The following is a 10,851-nucleotide window of genomic DNA, read 5'->3' as shown; positions in this document are numbered from 1 at the left end:
GATGTGGGGCGGAGCGGGGCCACGTGGCGGCGGGCGATTGGCGGTGGCGGTTGTGTCCGGCGCGCCCGGACGTGTCCGGCGTGCTGAGGAAGAAGGGGGCTAGGGTTAGGGTGCGAAATGTTCCGAAATTTTCGGGGGAGGAGACCTTTTTATAGGTAGGAAGAGTTAGGAGGCTCCAAATTGAGCACGGTTTTCGGCCATGCGATCGTGATCGAACGATCTAAATGATGGAGGAGGTTTAGGTGGGTTTTGGGCCACTTTGAAGGGGTGTTGGACTGCAACACACACGAGGCCTTTTCGGTCCCTCGGTTAACCGTTGGAGTATCAAACGAAGTCCAAATGACACGAAACTTGACAGGCGGTCTACCGGTAGTAAATCAAGGCCGCTTGTCAAGCCTCGGTCCAATCCGAAAACGTTTAACACCCGCACGCGAAAAGAGGTAGAAAGGAACACCGGAGGACATAGGAGCACCGGAATGCAAAACGGACAACGGGGAAAATGCTTGGATGCATGAGACGAACACGTATGCAAATGCGATGCACATGATGACATGATATGAGATGCATGACAAAGACAAAAGCACACGAAGACAAAAACCCGACAACGAGAAAATAACATAACTTAGTGCCGGAAATGGCAAGAGTTGGAATACAAATATGGCAAGTTACATACGGGGTGTTACAAGTTGGGTCGCCCAGCTCCTTTGACGCTATCGACCTTTGCGCATATGTTGGAGCTCCATGAGTAAGGTCAACATGTCAGTATAAATGGGTAGGGTATGGGTATATCCATGGCCACAAGGCTATATCTGTACGCCACCTATGATTTAACAGGTAGGGTATGGATACTATCCATGTGTATAAAATTATGACCATACCCTGGCCATGCGGGTACGGTATCCACGGGTACTCGTACCCATGGGTAAAATTGCCATCCTTAAAGAATATGAGGTATTTGTGAACATGTGATCACTTAGATTAAAAAGAATTGTTTCACAGTACCAACATACAAAAGAATAGGAAACATTTATTTTTTGAAGTAGGGTAAGTATGACATAATGTGCTCATCGTATCAGATGGAGTTGAAGGAGCCGAGAGCTAGAGAGTTAATGAATAGGCCCCGAGTCCACCTAATCCGCGTGACGCAAAAAACACACACGTATTTATAGACTTAAATGTTAATATGAAAAGTATAGATTCCTCGTGAACAACATCAAATCACATGAAAGATGTATAATTAGCATGTTATTATGCCATCAAGGATCTCAGACTCGTTTTTCATAAAAATTCAAAAAGAGGTCCAAGTGAATTGTAAAATTCCTACACTTTTCCTTTGATACCGAAATAAAAGGAAGATCTCTTTCATTTTTTCCTTTATTACATTCCTTTGAACCAAAAAGGTTCGAATAATAGCATCATAAGAAAAATTTATATTCCTATATGCTTCTCCACTTTTTCTTTTAACCAAAGGAGACCTTACAAGACACTCATATAACATAAATTTAAAGAATGTTATTATGCCACTAAGGATTTTAACCAAAGGCTCGAGCGTTTTTTTTTGAATTTCTGCGCTTTTCTTTAAAAAAACTGAGATGGCTTTATTTTTTTCCTTCACTTTCCCTTTGCCCCATTACTTTTGAACCAGTGAAATCTCTATTTCTAAATCTTTTCTCCACTTTTCCTTTGAGTCGAAGGTGGTCCGTGTGGGATCATTGTATTCTTCCTCCCTGTATCTTCGCTCGTTCGCCACTCTGTTTCAGTGAGAAAAAACCAGCTCCCACGCGCGCATCCGTCGACCCGCTGCCCCGGCGTCCCCCTCGCCGGCCCGATGGCCAACCCGCGCCTCCTCCTCCGCAGGATCCTCTGCGTCGCCGCCGCCGCCGCCTTCCTCTCTGCCCCCGTCTCCGCCATCCGGTGAGTGAGATCCGTTCCCCGCAAACCCCCCGCCTCCCCTGTCCAGCGTCGCATCCTGGAAATGCGAGTGCTCTCATCGTCGCCACCCGCAGCTCTAAACTATTTCGAAATCCATCCGTATCCGTGGTAGTTCTTCCGTGTTTGCTGCGGCCTGGCACGGGACTTGGGAGCCTCACCAGTTGCTCCGCGGCTCTAAATTACTTGATTAATTACATGCTCGTTGCTGTCTGTGATTATGTTTCTGGAACGAGGCCTCATGCTCGATTATGTTTGTGGAATTACGCCTCATGTTTGATTATGGTTTGTGGAATTTTAATTGTGGGGTTGGGATCCTGGACTATGTTTGGCGCAATTATGCTTTCTGCTCAACACATTGCTACACCATGGTGTGTATGTTTTCATTTTCTTGGTTTTTATTTACTGTCACAATGTCAGAAGAAATGATTATATCAGATACTTTTAAGTGATGAGCTAAATATATGGTAATTACTCTATTCAAATGGTGCTCTGTGCCGGGGCAAAGGTTTCACTGCACATCCCACCATGAGTCCATGATTATCAATGTTTCTCCATTCTAGTGTTAGTACAGTTCCAGATGCAAGCTTGACATACGGATGTTATTCACTAAATCTGAAGCCACAACTTGATTGCAAGTCTTGTTCAGGAAGGACATTGGTTTTGCTGCACCCATCATATGCAGGACAACTGTTCAAGGACGGCATTTGATATCAGATGATAACGGTAATACACCTGTGCCTCTCTCCTGCTTAGATATACCGTGTTGTAAACTTATGCTCCCTTGTGAACACATTCTTTTAGGTTATGTATGTTCTGCCCTTTCGATTGATCCATGGTCTCGCTGCTGCCCACAAACAGGAGAACGCTTCTCCTGTCAGTGAGTTTCTTACCTTTTGTTGCACAAATGTCGTAGAAAGATGGCAACACTAAAAATCTAACACAGTTCATCGCACCATGCAGGGGCTGCAACCTTGATTCGCAGTGCTGCAACTCTTACGAGTATTGTGTTTCTTGCTGCTTGAATCCTTCTATGGTAAATCTTACATTCTTACTAGCAGTACTGGATTTGGCATAGGAAGATTGAAAGAAATGAGTTATTTCCTGTGTTATTTACTCATCCTTTTGACAGACCAAGGAAGCAGATGTTCTGAAGTTGAAGGTAGCTAAGCCAGTCACTGCTGGTAAGATTTTTGTAGTTATTGTTTGGTGTATCTTGAGAACTTTAATGTGTCAGAAGAAGTTTACACTTTATTATCCTCTAGGAACTTACGCCAATATCTTCGATTTCTGCATGGGAAGATGCCGCCATAGTTCTGCAAGCGTGGTATGCGTTCTTTCTTAGCGTGCAAATATAAGGCCAAAATCACTGTTTTGTCCTTTCTAATGAAGTTTAGCACTAATTGACCCCAATTGGAAAAACAATTCGCGATCTGACCCTTTTAGGAAACACCACCCACCGTGGCGTATTGTTTACACAGAAAATGCCATGGTCAACGGCGTTTGCGCTCTGAACCATGCCTGGCTGATCTGCTGTCGCGGCATGGTCAATACGATTAGTCATGTCTTGGCGTTTGACATTGCCGCGTTAGCAGGTCAGCGGGCATGGGCCAGGGCGCAAACACCGTTGACCATGGTGTTTCCTGCGTAAACAATAAGCCCTGATACAGTGGGTGGCATTTCCTAAAAGGTTCAGACCGTGAAATCTTTTTCAGGTAGAGTCAATTAGTGCTAAACTTCATTAAAAGAGTCAAAACAGTGATTTTGGCTCTAATATGAATGTTTCAGGACACCTTTTACATGAATATCTATAATAGGAACAGAGCTCCAGTATATTTTCATCCTTGCAGTGTCTTATTTTGTTGGCAATCTGGCATGTTATAAATTCAACAACTACAAGTTAAAATTATCTGGTAAACAATTTTTCCTTTCAGTCTAAGTTGTTCTTTGAATCTACCAGGTCCATGAAAATGCATATTTGAGTGATTTCCATCATTGCTTTCTGGTGCAGCAAAATTCATCGGGTACAAATTATATTCTTACATCTTGGCTAAGTTACCACATTCTCTAGTAATAGCATCTGTTCACCATCATTTCTAGTACCTAAATTATTTAGCTAATGCACTATTTCCTCATGAGATTCAAATTGAACCGCCCATTAGGAGTGGATACGAGCCAAGCTCCACTTGGCTCAGCTCACTTGATGTTACATGCTACGAGCCAGAAGTGGTGGCCTAGCCCCGTTCATAAAGGCCAAGCCAGTTCACTTTGGCTCATGGCATGACTGTGGAACAGCAGCCAGCACTAGTCACACCAAAATAAAGTACAGGAAGCAGTTTGTTAGCATTTTTCATTTTATCATTTCATTGCCTGTCTATCTGTCAGTTAGATTCAATCAGTTAGTTATCCTCTGTTAGAGATTTATAACAAGCTTGATAGGTCCGATAATAGTGCATGGGTAGGGGGATTTTCTTGAGTTTTGTAAGGAAGATAGGAACCTGAGATTTGTTGGCATTGGTTGGGGACTACTTTTGCTGTTGAATTCTTGGATGTGTTGTAGAAAACAAGAATTAGACCTCTGATCACTTCCTTTCTAGTTTCAAGCTTAGTCTGAGCTGGGCCCAGTAAGTGCACAAGCTGCTAACTTCTTGTCCACTACTAATGCCAACATTGTCACGTTCTTGAAGTTATGCATTAGGAAATGACTATGTATAACTATTTAGCAGGATCAACTGAATCTAATTTTGGATCAAGGTTGGATGGCATTAACGTCATTTTGGGAAGGTAAGGTCTTTCCAATATAAGCTCTAAATGTAGTTCAGTGAATGATGCCCATGGGAATTTCCTTATGTAATCAAACCTGAAATTTAGGCAGGGGGAATCATGTAGTTCTGCATGCAGAGCAAAAGGACAATCATGTGTTCCAAGCAGGCTTTCTGAGTTGAACAAATGTCAGATGTAAGTTTATTTAAAATATCTAATATTTCTATGATTTCCGTTCAAATAATACATCATTGTAAATATTATTGTTTGATGATTATCCTCAGATGTTTTTCCTGATAGAATAATTTTAGTCTGAATGACTACTCGAGTAGCAAGTTCCACTGTGATTATGTTGAGTGCTTTTATGGAAATAACATTTTTTTTGTATGATTGCACGCGACCCAGTTAATTGTTTTGTTGTATAGTCTGAACGACACAGTTCTTTAGATGAAAATTGACGATGAACTGATATTCTAAAGTTGATATGAACCAGTATTTTAAAGGAAGTCACTATTTACATCTGTTTTGGGCCTGCAGGGCTTTAAAGCATGCCGTCGTTCTAATCAGCTGTTTTGCTCCATCCCATATCCAGTTACGCAATCTGAATATGAAAGCAATCTCTTTGCTGGAGAAGTTTCAGATATCTACACGCTTCCAAGTTCTGAATTATCAACTACTGCTTACTTGATTAAATGAAACAATTCTAGCAGAAGTTTGTAAATGATAAAGCAAAACACTTAATTGGAGAAGAGACAGGATCGTGTATAGTGGAGTGATGGATGTTAAGGAAAACACCATATATCTTATACAGTGGAGTGATGGAAGCTAAGAAAAGCATCATATATCTTGATAAAAGTCTGCAGCCTATTTTGTGCATAATCTAAAATTTTACGTTGTAGTTGTCCATATGAGGTGGATTTCATATCACGTGTGATTGCCAAAATTAAAGTGGTGAACCAAGTTTCAATATAAAACATATTCTTAGAGTGCCTATAATTACCGACAGCAGTATTGTTAACATGTAGATTCTTCAGAAAATAATCATTCTGAACCTCATATGAGGCTTTTCTATTACCAGTGTGATTTTGGTCTTTTTGTCACTAACATAATTTATGAAACACTGTTATTTGGTCTTATTTATCATTATTCATCTAGGATATCCAAATACTAGTAACTAGTAAGTTACATATGCTTATGGTTCTTGCTATAAAACCATCTCTGCTGCACTTCTATTTTAAACAAATTCCGTTTCAAATTTTTTTTTAAACAAATTCTTTCATGTCGCAAATCAGCACGAGGAAAATTTAGTCGGGGAGTCTGATTTGAAATGAGTTGTGTCGATCTTTTTATCTGATTATTTATCAATTCAAGAAAAAAATCAGCATTTGCTTGCTCATGTTTTATTATTGAAACCAGTTTGCAGAAATATATGAGATGCAAAAATGGTTGCTTTCCCAGTCTTGGGCCCGATCAACCTGCCGAAGTTGTAGACGAAGCTCCAAAAAATTTGGTATGACTAATGCATTATTTTGTATTTGCTGATTTCCCATATAATGGTTATCTCCTGTATATTTATGTTGTTTGACCACATGCAGACTGTTAAGAGTCTCTCTCTAGAAAAAGGATGTTTTGATATGCATAAAATAAATTTTGTTTATGTGTATACTTCTGGCCATTTTCCAACTCGAAAGTGTCCGCAAATGTGCTGATCACCCCTCAAAATAGTCAACTACCATGATTTTTCTTCAATTTCTTTATCTCCAGAATGTTATCTCTCGGCAATCTCCATGGAAGATATGCTGCACTTGACTTTTATACATACTTGCAATTTAAGAAGGCTGATATTAGCTACTCACTAATATTACTAACAACTTCGTTGTGAGAATCAACCCTGAGAATACCATTTTCCTTGTCCTTTTGACCTCAACTAAGCGGCCATCTCAACTAGGCAAGGAATCAAGCATTAGCAGTTTAGCACAATACATATGACTTCATGACTTACAACCCCATAGTTGTTGTATCTTGCTGTGACTGCTATTTCTTGGATGTAAAAAATCAGGATTATCTAGAAAGCTTAGTATTTTTGTGCGTGTGGGAAGCACACATGCGCCACACTCACAAAGGCATTTGCCTTTAGACATTTTGGTGTTCAAACTGCAGAGGGAACCAACACATCTAGTGCCATGACCTGCAAAATAAACTTACAGAAAATAGCATCGCTCGCCCAGATATTTTGATATATTCATATAGCTGATGCTTGCATTATTCTGTCTGAGTGTGCGCGCACGGACTGCGTGTGCTGGACATGTCTAAGAGTGTTGGCGAAGAGACTTAAAACATGGAACTAATTTTCGTTTGGCTGCTGTTTCAGAATCCTGGAGCGTGCTTGTACATGCAGATGGATGACCGCCTCACCTGTGATGGCTCACATCAACATACCCGGAGGCTCTGCCCTTGTGCATGAAACGGGAAAAAATAGCGTCAATAGTAAGAAAGGTATAATTTTTTTTCCTCAAATGTCTCATCAGGTTTTAGAGATTCATCAGCAAAATTGTTCTCACTCAGACCAGTCACAGTCACTTGCCAGGAAACAAGCGGAGGTAATCCGCCGAAAGCTGACGGCTCAAAATGGCATGGCCATTTCTGCACCGAGTTTCCAAATGGCGTATCGCATAAGAACATATTTTCGCTTTGTCCTGCGCATGCAGTTCATCTTTTGCATGTCCAGATGCAATCATCCTTGTCCAGAACAAGCAGCTTCTCAAACACTTATCTTTATAATATATATGGTCACAAATTTCCATGCATGTTCAGTACAGAAACAACCAAAACGAACTACAGAAACATGACTTTTTTTAAAATCAGCTGCCCCATTGACAGCATCATCACAAACTTGCACGCTCCTTAAAAGGAGTAGTCGGGCTTGAAATCTGTCAAACTCTTTGACCTCCCCCTGCTTTTCTTGTCATCCTTGTTATTCTGACCAGTGGCACTGCCCGTGCCAGCCTCCTCATCTGCTGCAGCTGCCTCCTCTTCCTCGCAGTCGAAGGCGGGGTGGGTGAAGATGTTCTCCAGGAGTCGCGTGCCCCTGAGGGCGTTGGTGAGGGGCAGGTGGCCCTCCGGCGTGTCGTCGGTGAGCTCCCAGATGAACTCGTCCGGGAAGGCCCTGTAGTTGAACTGCTCCACCTCGGTGTCCAGCTTCTTCATCCACCCGATCCTGATGAAGAAGCGGGTGAACTCGCGCAGCGATTTCTCCCAAACCCGGCGCTGCACGCTGTACCCGAACCTGCCGCCGCTGTGCTCCAGCCAGAGCGCGTCCACGGCGCGCAGGTCCTCCACGGAGATGAACTGGACCTCCGAGAAGAAGACGTACCCTCGGCGGCGCGCGGCCTCGCCGGCGAGGACGATGAGGAGGGCCCGGGTGGTCTCGTCGGCCTGCCGGTAGTCCCCCGCCGCCAGCTGCTGGCCCAGGAGCTCCAGCGAGGGGGTGGGCGGCGAGGTTGTCGCCGCCGGAGTCGGGGCCGGCGAGTTGGCGGTTGTGGTCACCGAGGAGGAGCCGCTGGCGAAGAGCTTGAATGAAATGCTGTTGCTGGCGGTGGTGGTGGTGAGCTTGAGGAGCGCGGGAGGGGAGCCGTCGTGGGTGGCGCTGCTGAGGAAAGAATGGTGGTGCTGGGGGAGGAAGGACTGGAGGGAAGCATTTGCCATGGCTGGCTGGCCGGCCGGCGAAGAGGCGGCTGAGGATGGATGGAGGGGAGCGGAGGAAAGGGAGGGAAACGCTGATAAAGGAGTGGATGGGGTTTTGTCGGGGGATTGGTTGCACTTGGTGGTGGCTGCGGTGCGCGAAGGGAGACCTGAGGCTGAGGCTGTGGGCGCGTGGTCTACTGCTTGTCTGTGTCTGTGTGCTCTTCCTCTGTGTTGTGAAAAATTATGGATTTCCGTGGTTTTGTAGGGGTGCATCTGGAGGGGAATACAGAGGAGCGCTGCGATTGGTGGGTTCTGGGTGAGACGAGGATACTGGCTATCGCAGCTCAACGCATGTGTTTGTTTGCAGGGGAAGGGAGGGGAGGTGAGGTGGGCAGGCTGCGTCCGTGGAACATTCTTGTTATATTCTGCTGCTTCATTTTGTTGGTTCACAAGAAACTAAAACATTTTCTTATCCGCGTATCTGATTTTCGGTACTTTTGGGCGAGATAGCCCCGGCCGCTTCGGTCCAGTTTGTATTTTTGGAAAATGGAGGATAGAACACCCCACCCTCTACATCATTGGATGGTTGGATACATATATGCAAGGCTTAGTAAATCAAAACTAACTCAAAAGAGTTACTAGTCCAGTTGGATTTTGGTTTCATTATTATTACGTAACTATGTTGTGATTGAACATGGTATGGTAAGCCTCTTTTCTTTTGACTAGATAATTACCCGTCCATTGCAACGCGATATAGATGTTCTAGTACTTCCTTCGTTCCGAATTACTTGTCTTAGATTTCTCCAGATACGGAGGTATCACACTAAAATGAGTCTAGATACATCCGTATCTAGACAAATACAAGACAAGTAATTCGGAACGGAGGGAGTACATTACTAGGTGATTAGCTGCTCATATTAACGCGATTGTGCAAATAAATGTTACCATACCCGTGATATATTACTTCAGGATTTTATTTGTAATCACTTACTGGCTTACCAAAGCAAATACAAGTTTATTCTATAAATCAATAAAAGGTGAGACAATTAAGACCATTGAAATTATGCTCAGAAACAGGATGAAAGGTTGAACGAAGCACTCCGCCGGGTAGGAAAAGAAATGCTATTCTTTTTTTTAAGTAGTATACTAGATGAAGGCCAAGTTCAACCAAGTGGTGATATGCCAAACATTGAGGACCAAGATCAAGACCCTCATAGTTTGACTTGAATAACTAAGAAACATCCTAAAAGATCCATCCATTACGTAGCAAGGTACATGAAAACTTTTATCAAATATCGTGAGACATTTTCACCTATTTCGTAAACCTGTAATATGAGCCAAAGCAAAAGTTTACGCTTTTTGATCACATTTAGGTTGGTCTCTATTTTTTTGGATGAAAATGCCGAAAAATGCATTTAGAACCTTAAAGCAACAATGAGATCTGTAAAATCTTAAAATTTGAAATTATCTCTAATATGTGAGTTATTTCGATATTGGATAACAATGCGTTTATTTTTGTATGGTGCTTCACAAGGTATGAGCTTTTCGATATTTGCAAAGTATTAAAAATAAATTAGGACACAACGAGTTGCAATATGATGTTAAATTCGTCAATAATAATGATAAAGTAAATGGTCTATTCCATTTTCAAGTTACATGTACAAAGAAAATAGTTGGTCATTAAAAACTTCATTGTTTGACTTGAAATATCTAAGAAACAACATGTGCACTAATTACAAAGCAAAGTAATACTACCAAACTTGTCAAATCTCCTAAGACTTTTTCACTATCTCCTAAACCCGTAATATGAACTGATGAAAAATGGCATTTTTTTAACTATTTAGGTTTATTCATATTTCTGCAAGAAAAATGCCAAAACGTGCATTTAAAAACTAAATAGTAGCAAATGAGAACTAAAAAAATCTTGTAATTTGAAATTACATCAAATATGTGGTTTAATTCTTGTAGAAAAAGTTTGGAGTATGTTGGATGGATATTATTGCAAGGTGCTTCACAAGGTACATGTTTTTAGGTATTGCTCGCACACGAACACGTCATGTGTCGCCCCAGCATCGAGCACGATACGCATGACACATCGACGAGTGAGCCTGGTCGGGAGTGCAATATGCAAGACACGTCGGTGAATCAGTGATGTCTATTGAGGATATGAAACCCACATGCCCAAAAGGGACCCTGTCAGGGCGCGCAAGGTTTTGGGTTGCCCATGGTCCGCCTGACCACCCCTAAGGCCTCGAGGTTCGCTGTCGTCGAACAAGAAGAAGAACAAAACCGAAGCGGAGATAAAATGATAGAAGGTAAAAGTGGTAGATTGATTTGATCGATTATGTGTTGTTCAATCAATCACCCCCTTCTCGTCTATATATAAGGTGGCTGGACTTCCCCTACAATAAAAAAGGACTCGATTTTTTTCATATCTGCAAACCTTACCTTAAGTTGGACAAGTGAGTGTGGAAT

The 10,851-nt window shown here is 42.4% G+C and overlaps 2 protein-coding genes across 5 annotated transcripts; one reads left to right on the top strand and one right to left on the bottom strand.

Annotated features, from left to right (window-relative positions):
• The first annotated feature begins 1,696 nt into the window (after positions 1-1,696).
• Positions 1,697-9,001, top strand: LOC123086808 (uncharacterized). Of its 4 annotated transcripts, none has more exons than XM_044508616.1 (12): positions 1,697-1,914; positions 2,579-2,655; positions 2,734-2,809; positions 2,893-2,965; positions 3,062-3,113; positions 3,195-3,256; positions 3,890-3,953; positions 4,653-4,713; positions 4,801-4,887; positions 6,109-6,202; positions 7,064-7,188; positions 8,642-9,001. In XM_044508616.1, the coding sequence occupies exons 1-11, from the start codon at positions 1,829-1,831 to the stop codon at positions 7,154-7,156; spliced, it is 825 nt and encodes a 274-aa protein (XP_044364551.1). In that variant the 5' UTR covers positions 1,697-1,828; the 3' UTR covers positions 7,157-7,188; positions 8,642-9,001. The 4 variants fall into 4 exon arrangements, with proteins under 4 accessions (XP_044364551.1, XP_044364553.1, XP_044364552.1 ...); XM_044508618.1 differs by lacking the exon at positions 8,642-9,001 and adding an exon at positions 7,269-7,493 and having other exon boundaries at positions 4,656-4,713; XM_044508617.1 differs by lacking the exon at positions 8,642-9,001 and adding an exon at positions 7,280-7,493.
• LOC123086807 (tetrapyrrole-binding protein, chloroplastic) lies at positions 7,451-8,722 on the bottom strand. Its single transcript, XM_044508614.1, has one exon. The coding sequence runs from the start codon at positions 8,647-8,649 to the stop codon at positions 7,597-7,599; it is 1,053 nt and encodes a 350-aa protein (XP_044364549.1). The 5' UTR covers positions 8,650-8,722; the 3' UTR covers positions 7,451-7,596.
• Positions 9,002-10,851: the final 1,850 nt, after the last annotated feature.

Source organism: Triticum aestivum, chromosome 4A, assembly GCF_018294505.1.
Source record: "Triticum aestivum cultivar Chinese Spring chromosome 4A, IWGSC CS RefSeq v2.1, whole genome shotgun sequence".
Lineage (NCBI taxonomy): Eukaryota > Viridiplantae > Streptophyta > Magnoliopsida > Poales > Poaceae > Triticum > Triticum aestivum.
This window is presented reverse-complemented; position numbering and strand designations above follow the sequence as displayed.